The 16,963-nt window shown below is 42.0% G+C and overlaps 1 protein-coding gene across 2 annotated transcripts; it reads left to right on the top strand.

Annotated features, from left to right (window-relative positions):
• Window positions 1–10,620: 10,620 nt before the first annotated feature.
• On the top strand, window positions 10,621–16,550 carry LOC105053217 (uncharacterized). 2 transcript variants are annotated; one of them, XM_010934308.4, is made up of 6 exons: window positions 10,621–10,985; window positions 13,809–13,894; window positions 14,026–14,148; window positions 14,227–15,030; window positions 15,138–15,351; window positions 15,498–16,550. In XM_010934308.4, the coding sequence occupies exons 1-6, from the start codon at window positions 10,661–10,663 to the stop codon at window positions 16,070–16,072; spliced, it is 2,127 nt and encodes a 708-aa protein (XP_010932610.2). In that variant the 5' UTR covers window positions 10,621–10,660; the 3' UTR covers window positions 16,073–16,550. The 2 variants fall into 2 exon arrangements, with proteins under 2 accessions (XP_010932610.2, XP_073100166.1); XM_073244065.1 differs by lacking the exon at window positions 10,621–10,985 and adding an exon at window positions 13,115–13,167.
• Window positions 16,551–16,963: the final 413 nt, after the last annotated feature.

Genomic DNA, 16,963 nt, shown 5'->3' with positions numbered 1-16,963 from the left:
CAAGAGTTTCGAAGGGATCTCTCCAGCACTGTTGCCTTCCCCATTTTATAGTAGAGCGCCGCATGCCGCCGTCATTAATGGCGCAGATAATGGAGAGTTGTCAGATCGCCGAAGACTGTCAGAGTCGTCGTGGGACTGTCAAATCACCGTGGGGCTGTCAAATCACTAGGGTTGACCCCTGTCTAGGATAGGACGACGTCCAGGGCGGCTATGCCGCACGCCTCTGTCAGGACGGACGGCCTTCAGTAGTCGTACGGCGTTTGGAGGAGCCGACCCGACTGTACGTCGGCATCTAGTTGTGGAATGTCGGGTGAAACCCAGGGATGTCGGGTGAAGACCCAGGGACACCGTCGGTCGATTTAATGCTCGCTGAGGTCGGACGTCGCTACCGCCCCGACAGTGAGTTGGTGATTTGGGCTCCACCGCTCGGCTGGTTGGAACAGAATGGGTCTGCCCGGCCGACACTCCTTCAGTCGGATAATGTCGGCAGCTACTATCGGCAGTCGTCGATCAGTGCGGGCGGTAGAGTCGGACATCGTTCGGAGTTATCCGTCGGTCGTCGGTCAGACCGATCCGAGGGTAAGTCGGCGTATGGGGGTCAGTCGTATATCCCAATAGTTGCCCCTCCACTCCTGAGTCCGATGTCGTGTTGGCTCGCTTGAACACGTGGGCGACGGCTTCGGACGAAAGGAGTGGTTTTCCGTCATGTCTTGCCCCGACTCTGACGATCGCATCAACGAACGATCCGATGTCGGTCGTCCCGACTGCAGGTCGAGCATGCATGTCAGGTCGGAGGTCGGCTAACCTCTGAACATTGCTCGTCGACACGATCATTCCGCAGAGTCTGATAGTCGAGTAGCGTCTGACGTATTTGGATAGGATAATGATGGCAAGTCGAATATCCATTGTCCGGCCCCTGGGTCGGGTGTGCATGTCGGACGTATGATAAACGGTGGCAAGCCGAATATCCTTCGATCGATCATGACCGTAGCATTCGAGTCGTATGATAGACGGTGGTAAGCCGAATATCCTTCGATCGATCGTGACCGGGGTCGGCATGTCGCAAGTCGAATACCCGTTGCCTAGACCTTGGTGGGGCGGGTACGTCGCGGCGTAAATTCGGCGATCGATGATCGAGCCGTAGATTCGACGATCGAGCCACGTTGGTCGAGGCCTTTTTGCCTTCAGAGGTCGAGGCCGTCGGTTCGACGATCGGTGATTGAGCCATTGATTCGACGATCGACGATCGAGCCATGTTGGTCGAGCCTTTTTGCCTTCAGAGGCCGAGGCCGTCGGTTCGGCGATCTGTGATCGAGCCGTTGATTCGGCGATCGACGATCGAGCCGTGTTGGTCGGGGCCTTTTGCCTTCAGAGGTCGAGGCCGTCGGTTCGGCGATCGGTGATCGAGCCGTTGATTCGGCAATCGGCGATCGAGCTGTGTTGGTCGGGGCTTTTTGCCTTCAGAGGCCGAGGCTGTTGGTTCGACGATCGGTGATCGAGCCGTTGATTCAGTGATCGACGATCGAGCTGTGTTGGTCGGGACCTTTTGCCTTCAGAGGCCGAGGCCGTCGGTTCGATGATTGTGATCGAGCCGTTGATTCGATGATCGGCGATCGAGCCATGTTGGTCGGGGCCTTTTGCCTTCAGAGGCCGAGGCCGTCGATTCGACGATCGATGATTGAGCCGTTGATTCGGCGATCGACGATCGAGCCGTGTTGGTCGGCAATCGAGCCGTTGGTTCGGTGACGAGCCATTGATTCGGCGATCGACGATCGAGCCATGTTGGTCGGGGCCTTTTGCCTTCAGAGGTCGAGGCCGTCGGTTCGACGATCGATGATCGAGCCGTTGATTTAGCGATCGACGATCGACCCGTGTTGGTCGGCGATCGAGTCGTTGGTTCGGCGATCGACGATCGATGATCGAGCCATTGATTCGATGATCGACGATTGAGCCATGTTGGTCGGAGCCTTTTGCCTTCAGAGGCCGAGGCCGTCGGTTCGGCGATCGGTGATCGAGCCGTTGATTCGACGATCGGCGATCGAGCCGTGTTGGTCGGGGCCTTTTGCCTTCAGAGGCCGAGGCCGTTGGTTCGGCGATCGGTGATCAAGCCGTTGATTCGGCGATCGACGATCGAGCCATGTTGGTCGGGGCCTTTTGCCTTCAGAGGCCGAGGCCGTCGGTTCGGCGATCGGTGATCGAGCCGTTGATTCGGCGATCGACGATCGAGCCGTGTTGGTCGGGGCCTTTTGCCTTCAGAGGCCGAGGCCGTCGGTTCGGCGATCGGTGATCGAGCCGTTGATTCGACGATCGACGATCGAGCCGTGTTAGTCGGTGATCGAGCCGTTGGTTCGGCCATCGACGATCGGTGATTGAGCCATTGATTCGGCGATTGACAATCGAGCCGTGTTGGTCGAGGCCTTTTGCCTTCAAAGGCTGAGGCCGTCGGTTCGGCGATCGGTGATCGAGCCGTTGATTCGATGATCGATGATCGAGTCGTGTTGGTCGGGGCCTTTTGCCTTCAGAGGCCGAGGCCGTCGTAGATTCTTCGCTCTTTCGATCTCTATCAGGATCTGCACACAAGGAGCGGGAAGAGGGGTATAGGAGTCATACCTGCGATGCGTCGGTCTCAGACTCCGTTGTCGGGATGAGACCCGTCTATCGGTGGGGCTCGTTGGGTTCAGCAGGAGCTCGATTTTTCTTCCGCTTTTCCTTCTGACCCGTGCCCTCGGTCAGGTGCCGGTCGAAAGCTCCTTCGTCCGCGCACATATATTTGTACGCGCGCTCCAGCAATTCGGCATACGTCCGGGGGAGGATCTTGTCCAAGGAATAGGTGAATCGAGACCCCTTTAGTCTCCTCTTCATGGCTGAGATAGCCATGTCTTCGTTGAGATCCCGGATCTTAAGTGTGGCCGCATTGAACCGGGCCACAAAGTGTCGTAGAGTCTCATTTTCTCCCTGCTTGAGGGAGAAAAGACTGTCTGAGGTTCGCGGCGGCTTCCGGTTGGTGCTGAAATGGGCCATGAAAGAATGCTCGAGCTGCTCGAAGGAGTGGATACTCTCGGAGCGAAGGTCGGAGTACCAAGCCCTGACGGCTTTGCGAAGCGTGGTGGGGAAGCCGATGCAGAGAAGGACATCGGTTGCTCCTTGGATCGTCATGAGAGCCTTGTAGCTCTCCAGATGGTCAATTGGGTCGGTGGAGCCGTCGTAAGGCTCCACGTGAGGCATCTTGAACTGACTAGAGATCGGCTCGTCGAGGATGAGTCGGGAGAGAGGTTGGGTGGTCCGGAAGTCGACGTCGTTCGAAGACTTTTGGCCATCCACCTGGAGTTGAGCGAGCCGAAGGTCGATTTCTTCGAACCTGCGTTCGTAGTCGTCCAACCGTCGGTGTTGAGAAACCCCAGGAGTCGAACCTCTCGAAGAATGTGAGGATGAGGCGGACGGTGTCCTCGGCCGCTTCCCCTTCCTTGCCCGCTCCAGCTGGGAAGGAGAGGGACGCCGAGATCGGTGAGGGTCACGCCGTGGCCGCCTCGCTCCTTCTCGATGGGAGTGCTGAGGTGGATGCTCTTGAGGAGGAGACGGGAGCTGACGCAGGCATCGGCGGCTGCTTCTGGACGGCATAGGGTGCGCCGTCGGTTGTTTCGCCGGTGGTTGCGGCAACTGAGTCGGTTGCTGTTGGAGGCTTTTGACTACGTCCGTCAGAATGGTCATTTGCCGCACGATTGCCGCGATTTGCGCCTCCGTAGTTACCACCGGATGCGGAGAGCTGGGCTCTGCCATGGAAGGTGGAGGAGGGGCCTCTTCCCGACGGGAAGAGCGCTTCGCCGACCCGGTAGCCCTCGATCGCTGAGCTCTGGTTCTTGTCATTTCGAAAGGATGTTTCGAGTTATGTGGAGGTCGTGATCCCCCCTACTTGGCGCGCCAAACCTGTTGCGGTCAATCCCCTCGTCGCCTGGTCACCGGGAACGAGTACCTGCAAGGAAAAGTCCACACTGACCGGAGATGCCTCCGGTGGAGACCCTCCGACAGTCAAGTCAGAGAGGAGACTAGGCAACAGTATAAAAGAATCAAGGAGCTCAGCGAGAGAGAGAGAGAGGGAGAGTAAGCTCAAGGGTTTCGAAGGGACCTCTCCAGCACTGTTGCCTTCCCCGTTTATAGTAGAGCGCGGCATGGCGCCGTCATTAATGGCGCAGATAATGGGAGAGTTGTCAGATCGCCGAAGACTGTCAGAGTTGCCGTGGGGTTGTCAAATCACCGTGGGGCAGTCAAATCACTAGGGTTGACTCCTGTCTAGGATAGGACGACGTCCTAGGGCGGCTATGCCGCACGCCTATGTCAGGACGGACGGCCTTCAGTAGTCGTACGGCGTTTGGAGGAGCCGACCGACTGTACGTCGGCGTCTAGTTGTGGAATGTCGGGTGAAAACCCAGGGATGTCGAGTGAAGATCCAGGGATACCGTCGGCCGGTTTAATGCCTCGCTGAGGTCGGACGTCAGCTGCCGCCCCCGACAGTGAGTCGGTGATTTGGACTCCACAACTCGACTGGTTGGGAACAGAATGGGTCTGTCCGGCCGACACTCCTTCAGTCGAATAATATCGGCAGCTACTATCGGCAGTCGTCGATCAGTGCGGTCGGTAGAGTCGGGCATCGATCGGAGTTATCCATCGATCGTCGATCAGATCGATCTGAGAGTAAGTCGGTGTATGGGGGTCAATCGATATATTCCAACATGATCAAAAATAATTGAAGTGGATTGGAGATCATCAAAATAGCATCTTTGCAAAATAAATTTCGGTTGGAGTTAGCTCCAGCGTAGGTCATTGGAGGTCAAGTCGGAAATCTGATATAATATATATTTTATTCAGGCATTACATGGATCCACCGTTATTCTCTTTTGTAAATAATCCCATCTATCCTGGATGGCACATTGTTCAAGAAAAATCAATAGACATGCACGGCTAATAACGTTGTTCTGAAAGGAGATTCCAGGATAGTTATTTCTCGAATTACAGAAGAGGCAGAGCATAAAGGTACCAATTTTCCACTGCCAGTAGATGTTCGGATGCTCGCAGTAAGACTCACCCCATCTACAAAAGGGACAATAAATAGTACAATTGATTGGATGGCACTCTATGGACCATTACAGCATGCCTGTATTGTGGAAGACATTAGTACCACTGCATCAGAAGTTATAAAATATTTAATTTAAAATATATTTACTGAATTGAACTGAGCAAATAATCAAAATTTTAAAAAAATTATCCAATCTAATTTAATAAATATCAATTTCGATCGATTAAAAAATATAAATTAAATAAAATTAAATTAAAATTTATAAAAATTTAATTATTTATGATTAAATTTAATTTTTATATTTTTAATCTGTGTGAAATCGAATCCAATCGATGTAGTATTTCACAAGTTTATTTTTATTTTTGGATGATATCGTTTAGGTTTCAACATTTCATTCTAAAAAATATTGTATCATTCGTTTATATTTATAAAAATATTAATATTTAATTATTAATAAAAATATATTAATTTGAGATAATTTTAAAATGAAAACTTTCAGATGTAGTTGATTTCAGATGAGTAAAATTTTTTTCTATTTTATTTTATACAGATTTAAAAATAAATTTAAAATTTAAATTTTATAAAATTTAATTTTTTATATTAAATTTTAAAAAATATAAATAAATTTAAATGAGTCAATATTAAATTTAAAATTAATATTGAATCAATATTAAAGTCCAAATCGATATAATCCATCCGAACTCGCTATAAATTATTTATTTCAGTTTCAAATAATTTATATATGATAAATAATCGACAGTAAATTAAATTTTTTTAATCTAATTAAATTTGATTAAATAAAATATTTTTTTCAATTCGATCGGATCCCATCCGTATCAGTCAGAAGCCTTACAAAGCAACTGTTTCAAGAGAAAAAGAAAAAAAAAAAGAAAAAGAAAAAAAAAAAAAGGAGAGAGGGAGCAGGTTTCGACTATTGGTTCAGACCACCTGCAACAATTAGCAAGCGCAACCACATGCATATGTCATTCGAGCTTTTCATCGATCTCGCCTTGAAATCAACCCATCCATCGTGGATGGGATGGCGTTCAAGAAAAATCAACAAACATGCGTGGGCCCATGGATCTGTCACTTGCATGAAAGCATTTTCAGTCCAAAATCTAGTGATCTTTGACAGCAATAAATGGTGCCGTGTCCAAGCCCTCGCCCCAAAAAAAAAAAAAAAAAAAAAAAAAACCTAAGTGACCCTCATATCACACAATAGACAATTCCCTTTTGCTGTGCCAACCTCTATTCTAATTTGTTTGTCATTCTCGTGTCCATCGCATGATAATGCTGTACACTGTACAGTGAGAGTAATCAGATCGTTGGATCTGCTCAACCAATTCTGAACCCTACTGCCTGATTTCAACTGAGATATTCTAGTATACCAGCCTGCAAGTTTAAGTTAAGGCTCCGAACTAATCCTGTAAGTTTAAGGAAAGGTTCCAAACTAATCCTGCAAGTTTAAGCGAAGGCATGCTTGGACAAACTCCTTTGGGTTTATGATTAATTTGAATAATTACACTATAACCAATTAAATTTAGACTAGGCATATATGTAACATTAGAAAAGAACACACCTCTAGGGTGGGGCTTGCATCCGAATTGTAAATCCGAAATGAGGTTGTGTTGGATGTAGTTTATGCTTGGTTTATATCCGCACCGGTCCACTAAGTCCTATTTGGCAAAATTGTTGAAGCGTTTGAAAGCACTTTTTTTTTTAGCTCTTAAAAAACTCTTTAGGATAAAATGAAGACAAAAGAGATTTGTCTTGGTGTTACCATGAATGACCTTTAAAACAACCATTGGGTTTGTGACTTTTCCCTCAACCTGATATCCAAAAGTAGATGCTCAATAAGGGGAGTGACACAATTAAGGTTGAAAAACTAATTGCTATGATAACACTATCATGGCCATCATAACTACTCTATTTATATTTTAAATAACAGTAATTATATGATTTTTTTATAACAGCCATTGTATGATGAGAATGATGACTATTATTTAATATTTTCAATATTCTTTGAAATAAAATAGTATATTTTAATATCAAGATCTTTACATCAATTGAAAAAAATATTTTTTATACAAATGATACGGTCTTGATTGTTATTTTATTTTATAATAATAAATAAAAAATTAATATCCATCATTGTAATGTTACTTAATGCTCAAATAATTTTAATTCAAATAGATAAAAAAATAATAACTGAGCATGACCGTTATTATTATCGGCAATAATTTCATAAAGTGCCAATTATAATAATATTATAGAACCAATGAACCATGGGATGATCAAATTTAATGGTTTTAAGTTTTTTTTTTTTTTTTTATTTTCATCATTATTAGTTAAATTTTTTTTGGGTAATCATGAGTTATTTTTTTGAAAGTTAGATTAGCCACATAAAATACACACAAATGGAGTAGCAATAATTGGAGGGGTATGGGCCCCAGCTGGGGAAGGGAAAGCAAGGGAGAGCATTGGCATCAAGTGGATAATGCTGTGCTTATCCTCTCAGAGAAAAAGGAAAAGAAACAATGGAACGAGTCAAAGCAAACCTCGGGTAGATTCCTCTCCCTTCACCGTTTATTACATCTCCCTGCCTTTTATTTCCGAGGTGAAGATTAATTGTTCAAGATTAGTTATGGTCCAACATTAGATGCTGGCTTAGCTGTCTCCAGCTGTTATAGTTATCTTCTTTGAAGTCTTGTGGCTACCTTCCGACCATAATACGTCATCCTCCACGTCATGCCACCTCCGGATTGCAGTGCATTAATCAAAGAAATAAATCAAAATTTTATGAGAATGGGTGATTTGGAAGTACTTTTATGCCTTATCTCCGGGAAAACGAAAGCGGCTCTGCCCCTCAAAAAAATTATTATTTATATTGCATGCGATGACGCAGCGGTGCATGCAACCAATCACGGGCATTGATTTTTACGATGATGCATTCAAGTATGGGCATGATGAATGAGATTTAAACAAATCAATAAATATTTTTTTTGGATAATAAGAAATAACAAGTATTATCAGCTGCATGCACGGCCTCATGATGCAAAAAAAAAAAAAAAAATGTAAATAATAATTCCTCTTACCCCAGAACATTAATATTAGGGGTCTAGGGAAATGATAGATGATAGATTTCCTAAGAATGAGGTGTAATTTAAGTCAAGTTTTGGCCTATTTTAGAAAGGGAATTGAAATTTTTGGGGATATATAGGCTTTATAGAGTGGGCCCGAAGTTGCTATACTTGCTCGGTGCACCAACGGGGTGTACCTTGGGGAATTCAACCGTATGCTTAACACAAACTTTCCGTTCCTCCCTCTACGTAAGGAATATGAATTTATTGTTTTTATTTAGATATATTTTGAGGAAAAGAAAGTAGTGTTTTGCCGAATGTGAGGATAAATATCCAAAAAAAAAAAAAAAATTTACCAAGATTACCCTTGCATAGATAACCATACAAACAATAAAATGATCACCACTATTAATTACTAGACACATATAACCGAAAATTTTAGGCTCCACATAGATTATTTCAATAGGTATGGACATGTAAATCAATGAAAGAACGTCAAATAGCATTAAAGCTATAATATAAAAATAAAAGAGAGTAGCTTTAGGGTAAAACGCATCGAAGAAATAAATATCTTGCTGAAAATAATGGACAATAGGTTCCAAGAGATTCCGACAAGTTCAAGTTTTCTAATAATAAAAATTTGCAAATGACAAACAACCTCTCATGAATGGCAAATAGAGAGAGGGGCTCAAATGGTTGTCGGGTGATGAAGTTTTAAGTATAAAAAGGTCCGATGAAAACTTAATTTTGATTTATAGCCTTGGAGGGAGGAGTCCCAGCGGAATTGGGGATGGAGATATAGGAGATCAGGAGTAGCTAATTTTCAAATAGATGCAAATATAATTTTGTACCTTATAGTCAATTTTGTGGAGTTGTAATTGAACCAGCTGGAATGTTATCCGGATCAATCAATTCGTAGACAAGTCACTAGAGTTTGGAAGGGGGGTGTTTTTGGGGGCGTGGATGGGTGGGCGGTTGGGTCAACTTATTAGAATGACGTTTGCACAAAAGCAATTCTAAATCTAATCAAACTAAGCACCATGGAACTTGAAACTATGACTAAAGTCAACCTTGTAGGTCCAACCCCAAAGCTATCATCTAAATTTAATTTTTTAAAGGTTCCGTGAGGTCCAATCGTTGTTTTCCATTTTATTATTCAAGTGAAGTTGAAGTAGGTTTGAATGGGAGCCCTAACAAGTAAGAAAGATTAGGATAACCCTTAGGAAGAGAAAGAACTTCAGCTGTAACAATCAAGACAGCGGATAAAGATTATGGTATAAATTTGCTGTGAACATTTCATGAAAACATTATTGCATGTACCATATACATGGCCATACATGTGTATACCATTAATCATCAAAATACATGAGCATGGATTTCATTCATTATATGCTCGTCCCAGTAATTAACCCATTATAATACACCATGGCAATTAGTGGCGTGCATCAGTGTGACCATGCACGTGGATATAATAATTTCTCTATTTTATAGTTGCTTTCCTTTAAAATTACTATTAGTCAAAGATCCACGCATTGCGTGAAGTCGAATATATGAAAATAATTTTTTTTAGATTTGATCAAATTGATAAAAAATTTATATCTAAATAATAAAATAATATTCATTCAAAATTTTAAGATTATTTTATATTCTCAACTATCTATATAAATAGATTTTAATTATAAAAATATAATAATATCACACATTAATAAAATAATTTAATATGAAAAGATGTTCTTTTCAGATGGCACAATAAAATTTATTTGAAAAACTGAATTGCCAACACTCCAATATTTCTTCATAAAATATTATTTTATATATATATATATATATAATAAGATATTATTTTCATATAAATCAATAAAAAAATAATTTTAAAATAAAAATTAACAATAAGAAGTCCAAGTCTGAGTTTTCTTATTGTGTTAACAAGATCAATTGTGTTGGATAGTTTGGGAGGAATTTGGTTGGCCCTGAGATGGCACTTGTGCTTCCAAACCTTCAATTGAGCCAAGCAGACCTAAACCGCAGAATGCACAAAAATATGCGAAAGCGGATCAGGTGATCCGCATAGAAGAACGGATAGGCCATCGCAGCAGATTCTGACACGCGAAAGCTTCCAAACCCCACCCCCCCCCACCCACGCGCTTTTGACGTAATCAACGCGCAATGCCGCTGTTTTCCTCACCACAAACCCGGACGCGTGTCGCGTCCTCTCCCCCCTATCCTCGCTGTTCGGGTTCATATCAATGCATCCGATCCCCTGATGGCAATGACGAAAATAAAAAGAATTATTGGGGGCAATAACGTCTCCACAGTCCATTTCCTTTTCTTGAGAATCCCGGTCTCTTCGAGGCGGTTTCGCCGGATTTAACGTCGCGGACGAAATCCCCGCCGTCGATTTCTTCCCCAACCCAAATCGCTTCGCCCCTTCCTCTTCACCTATTTATTTACATAATGTCGGAACAAATCGTCCCCTTCTTGCAGGCGGTGGAGGAGAAAGGGTTTGGATATGGAGGAAATGGGGAAGGTGTTCGTGGGGTGGGAGGAGGAGGTGGTGTCGAACGACAAGGGGAGGAGGGTGGTGCACTACTACCTCCAGGACGCCGCCGGCGGGATGGATCTGGCGGTGGTGGGGCGGGAGAAGAGCGTGCGCCACATGTCCTACGCCGTTCCCGGGCAGTTCCTCAGATCGCTTCTCGCGCTGCGGCCGGACCACCACCTCCTGGCCGCCGCCTCCTCGTCCTCCGGCTGCTCGCCGTCGTCGTCCTCTGGGCTCTCCCTTAGGTGGCGGACCCGGAGGGAGGTCGTCGATTGGCTCTCTTCCCTCGTCTCAGGTATTTCGGCTCGTCTGTTCCCCAGTAAATTCTAGAATTTGAGAAGAGATAAGGCTTGTAAAATCGTGAAAGAATAAAAAAGATGCCTTTTTTCTTTTTTCCGGAATTGTAATTGAGAAGAAATAAAGCTTGGAAAAGCGTGAAAGAATTGGAAAGGTGGAATTTTTTGGTGTATTTTGGGGATGGGATTCTGTAGCTTGGGATTTTGTATGGATCTGTTGTTTCCTTGATGGGTTTTGGGAAAGGTGGCTCCTTTCTTTGGTTAGATTGATGAGTGGAGGTGTCGGGGTGCAAGGTTTTGGGGATTTCTCTTGTTGTTTTTTTATTTTAATATATAAAAAATCATTGAAGGAAAACGGATTGATGGGCGAAGGCTGTGACTTGTCATAGATTGCCTTTCTTCGCTTATCATAGGATATCCCAGAAGATAAACTGTAAAATAATCTGAAAAGTTGTTTTTTTTTCTGATGATTCATACTTGATTCTTATTGAAATCTTGGATTCCGTATAGATCTGTTCCATTTTTTGATCGGCTTTATTCAAGGGTCGGTTGTTTGATTCGTTTCAATAGATGGATTTGAGGAATATGGAGTTTCCTTTGTCACCTTCAATTTCTCTCATAGAAACAATCTATATATGCAACAGAACAAGGAGAGATATGTTATGGATTTGGGCTGTAGCTGGTTCTGATTGCTTCTTTTTGTCGAAGTTAAGAGGAGGTAGATCTAGAGAACCTGCAAAATAATTGGAAACGTGACTTTTCTTTTGCTATTTTCTTGTTTGAATTTCTTCGTTGGCTTCAGCATCCTTGTATTTCCTTCGGATCTATCGACACCTTTAGCTTTCTGGGATGTTTGCTCCTTGATTTGGGTTATCTCATTGTGGAAGAACAAGGAGATATCCCTTTTGCCTTCTATTTTTTTGCCACTGGAAATCCTCGAAAGAAAATGTAAAATTTGCTCTGTCTGGGCTACGGTTATGAACCCACTAGTTCTTGAAAGATAATCCTTTTTGTGTACTTTTGATTTTGTCTTTTCTTTTATTTATTCATTCATTTATTTTGCTTGCTCATCCATGTAGTCTTCTTTGTGTTGGTTTATGTTGGGGCGTTTCTATTTGTTCTGAAAATATTTTGTTTCCAGGAGTCTTCATTCTATCATGTTTAAATCCTGAAAACCATGATATATTGATAACTTTTCAATATATGTTTTATTTAAAATTTTACTCCTGAACTTTGTTCGATTTGTAACTCCTGTGAAGTGTTAAATATTCTAATTTTAGGTAATTTTCCTCATTGCTGTCCCTTTCTCTCTCCTCAACCCTTAGACATTATTTTGAGCTTCCTTTGGATAAATTATCTCGTGTTCTAAAATGTATGAAAGTTTGTTCTGTTTTATTTTTTGTTTCTGGATCTTTAAATAAAAAAAAAATTCTTGCTATGCTGCTCTCTGCTTCCCTTCTTTTTTAAACTTTGAAGTTATGCCAATGATTATTTAATCTTGTTTATATTGATGATGGCTTTAATTTAAGAGTTTTGTTTTCAGTATTTTTTTTTTTTTTTTGGGGTTACCAGAGTTTGTTATGAAAGATCAAGAGTTTTATTTTTTATTTTTTATTTTTTTATTTTAGTGTAGTATGTATATAGTCCACGATCAAGTTATTCCCCTTAAAATTTGCTGTTTTTTCCGTCTCTTAGATTTGAAAATTATTTTGCCCAGTTGGTGGATATTGTGTCATCTACGCCTTTAGCTCAAGTTGTTATTTCTATCTTATCATTTGATCCTTGTACTGTTTAATGTGACTACATGTCTGTATGCATCCGAATCATCAGTTATCCTACATAGTTTTCTTTCATTGGTCTCATTGTTTTTGTTAATAGTTCTTTGATCTTGGCAGATCCTTCACCACATAGATCTCTCCCTCAGCTTGGCTAGCCTCATTACAGTTATCTTTTTGAATGTTTTTTTCATTGCTTAGGCATCTGCAAATTTAACTTGACTTTGAAATATTTCTTGTACATTATGGATCTCGAAGACTGCATTCCTTGTGTTGCTTTGCTTGAGAGCCTTGTTATCTGATCCAATGAAATAGTGCCAGCAAATATTACAGAGACTTGTGACTCAGTGCCAGTTCGAGTGGGTGTGGAACCCTTCGCGAGTCAAGAACAGATAGCATGCTGAAGGTCGTGCCCTTGTGGTTTCAAGACCTGCTTGAGATTTCATTTCTTTCTAAGATGATAGTAATATGGTCGATATTGTACTTTCTGCAAGGGAATCTGCTTTAGAAATTTATCAATGTAGTGTTGCAGACATTTGTTCTTTCTCAAATTGTTATTTATAAACATTCACCTTTTGAACTCAAGTTAGCCATTTTCTATGCCTGTGTAATTTTAATATTTGACCAAGGTTACCTTTAGGAAAGAAGATCAGTAATTTGTAATGGTATTTTATGCTTTTGTTGGATCCAATTCTTGCAATTTACAGTACAATTTGTATTACAGCATGAGGTTGTTATCGCCAGTATTATTATTTTATTTTTCTGTGTCTTTTGTTCAACTTCACATTATGTCAATTTTGGCATAGTGTTTCTTTACTGCAACTTCAAGTTTGAGGGTTCCAACATTCCTGTTTTCCCATCCGTTTGAAAACTTGATTTTATAATCGTTATGTAGTTTCTTGTAGGTTCTCTTGTTTTTATTCTTTTTAAGGTCTCCCATGAACTGGGATGGTTGTCTGAAGGTTGAGAATTATAGTTGAATTTCGAGTTTCTTTTTTTTTTTTTATGAAGATTTTACAATTCAACAAAATGTCTGTTCTTTTGCAGATTCAGTATCTTATGGATTGTCTCCTATGGTGGATAGATTTTCAGATGATGAAGATGCTGAACCTACATATATCCCAACTTCCAAGGTAGAGAAACTATATTGGTTGTATTTTCCTCTAATTGTGTGAATTATCATTATGTTGTGAGGCAAGTGAACCTAGAAGCAGTTTCATTTATTATTATCTTTCTTTTCTATTGCTTCCCTTTGTCTGTTCAGGGTCTTTCATCAGGGAAAATGGGACATCATTCTAAAGAATTTTCATGGTTAGGTTCTGCGTGGATTTGCAGGAAAAGACGCAAACACTACCCATCTTTCAGCTGGAATGGAATTACGATCTCTGTATGTATTTAATTTGCAACGACTTCATTCTTGTTATTATTTTTGCATTGGTTTAATGTGTGCCATATGCCTGCCTAGGTTCATGACTTTGTCCATGTCATGACTGAAGAGAATAAGACACTTGTGGCATATGTGGAAGATCTGTATGAGGACTTAAGAGCCAACAATATGGTTGTGGTACGATGGTTTCACAGAGCTGATGAGGTTGGTATTCTTTTGCCTTCCGATGTTAATGACAGAGAGATTTTCTTTTCTCTCTGTCTTCAAGATTTCAGTGTTGAATGCATTGATGGATTAGCTGCCGTCCTCAGTGCTCAGCATTTTGAGAAGTTTCAGAATGAGGCAAGGCATAGCAATTGGGAACCTTACCTGTGTCATAGGCAGATTGACAATGATGATGTCAAACCTTTTGACATAACTCAGGTCCAGGGATACTGGAGCCAGGAACTACTTAGGTCCATGTTCTCATCTTCACGGAAATTGAGATTGAAAATAACCTGTGGTGCCTCTAGTTTGGATGGAGAGCGAAATCACCATGTTCCCCAAAGTGGACTTAAGAAGAAACACAGGTTGAGTAGTGGGGATATTGACTTTGCTGGAACGGTTACTAGGGATATGAACAAGGAAAAAAAATTGGGTGCCAGCAGTAAAGCAGAAAGACATATAACAGGCACCATGTCTTCTCCTGGTTTCCTCAGGAAGGAGTTGTTTGAGCAAAATCTCCAGCAGCAGCTATCTCCAGGATGCCATGTTGAAGTGCTTTCACAAGATAGTGGAATAAGGGGATGCTGGTTCCAATGTGTGATTCTCAAAAGGCACCGTGACAAGGTGAAGGTCCGCTATCAAGATATCCAAGATGCTGATGAAAATGGCAATTTAGAGGTAAATATTAAATTTTACATGTAAGTTTCTTCTCTTATGCCTTGGTGGATGTGCTTATATCTGATCCTTTTTTTTTTATTTTTATTTATGTAATTTTTTTTATACAGGAATGGGTTCCGCTTTCCAGGGTTGCAGCACCAGACAGATTGGGTATCCGCATGTATGGGAGGCCAATGATTCGTCCAAATCCATCAGAGAGAGGCAGCTTGTCACGCAGCTTTGATGTTGGGGCTGTTGTTGATGCATGGTTGCATGATGGCTGGTGGGAGGGTATTGTGATTCGTAAACAATCTGAAGGGCAAATCCATGTATATTTCCCAGGTAAAATCTTTTATTCATTACAGCATTACACTAAACTTGGTACATTTTTTTGCTGTCTGAATAGTTAAAAATTGCAAGAATTATTTTCCTGGACTGCTCTAGGCTATACTTACTAATGTTGAATATTGCTTGTTTGAGTATTGCAGGAGAAAACCAAGTCTCTATTTTTACTCTCGGTGGCTTGAGACCCTCACAGGAATGGATTGGCAACACATGGAATCATATAAAAGACAGAAAAGATATCGTCAGCTCATTGTTGTCTTGTATGGAGCGTGAGAATAAGGATTCATTCAGCAATGAAGGAATCCCAATTCAATCACCAGACACCAATGGGCTTCCTGGAACAGAACACCTAACTGAAAGCCCTGGACCAGAGAGAACTGTTGCATGCAAGCTTATGCCCCCCCATAGAGATCCATTGATACCTAAAGCTGGAGATGTGTTAGACCTTGCTAAAGAATGTTATCTGGATGGCTTGAAATGGTGTTCGTCAAAGAAAAGGAAGAGAAGAAGAGAATTGGCCTGTGATGGTTCAGATCGTGGTAAAAGGCGATGTGAAGTTCGCAGCTGTAGCAGCCGAGAGGAAGATGAGCAGTGTAACGCTTGCAGGGTGTTCATGTTGCCCGCATCATTGAAAGTAGATCATGAGAACTGCAAGATTGGAGGTGATCCTTTGTTTAGTGCACCAATGACAATTTCAAGCTTGGTCATGTCCAGATGAAACTTGCCATGATTGTATAGTTAGTTTGGAGAATGCTGACTGTTTTTGAAGATTTCAGGAGCAGTGTGATATCCGTGCACCCTATGCTATTTTTGTCCAAGGTTGCAAGGATGAAATGAAGCCCTTGGAGCCTACACAGCTTCAAGTCATTGACCCCATTGACGACTAGGGAACTGGTGTATTATGCTGTATTTATTTGTAGTCTAGAATTTCTTACATATCATGGGGGACTGTTGGCTGGTGGAGGTGATAAAGATTTTAGAGTCAGATCCTTATAGGGAATCCTAACCAAAGTTTTCCTGGCCATATCATTCCAGATGATACCTCATTTCCATTTTGTTCTCTCTCTGGCTATACCTCTATTTTGTTGTATTTTTAATGTTAACTTATAGGCATAGTAGATGTGCGTATGAATGATTTCATTTGTATCTCCAAATAAATAATGATAATGTCTACCTTGAGGTTCGCTTGTGTTGCACATGGACTTGTCCAAAAATTAGTTTGTTTGTTGTACCATGCTGTATAGATTCTGTTGTTTTTATTAATGTTTTCGCAAAAAGAGTTTCATATAGATGTCATTATGGAGATGCGTGGATGTAGATCACTTCATTTTTATATTTTAGCGTAAATGGAAACTTTATTGGAATATCTAATGTTGGGACTACAAGAGGCGGTGCGAGAGCTTTCAGACTTGATGCTCTGCTAAACTTGCAGTTGTCAAGGGAAGTGATGGAAGGCCACTTTTACTGCGTTTTGTTGTTCCAGAGATGATCAGGTCAGAAGGTGCAAGTGCTATGGAAAGTAAACAAGACAGAAATAAGCCGACTGCTGCGGAAAGAGAAGAGGTTCTGGACCTTGTCTCAGGACACAGCACGGAGCTCTGCGATGTCA

Source organism: Elaeis guineensis, chromosome 10, assembly GCF_000442705.2.
Source record: "Elaeis guineensis isolate ETL-2024a chromosome 10, EG11, whole genome shotgun sequence".
Classification (NCBI taxonomy): domain Eukaryota; kingdom Viridiplantae; phylum Streptophyta; class Magnoliopsida; order Arecales; family Arecaceae; genus Elaeis; species Elaeis guineensis.
Note: the sequence above shows the minus strand (reverse complement) of the source record. Positions and strands in the feature narration are given on the sequence as shown.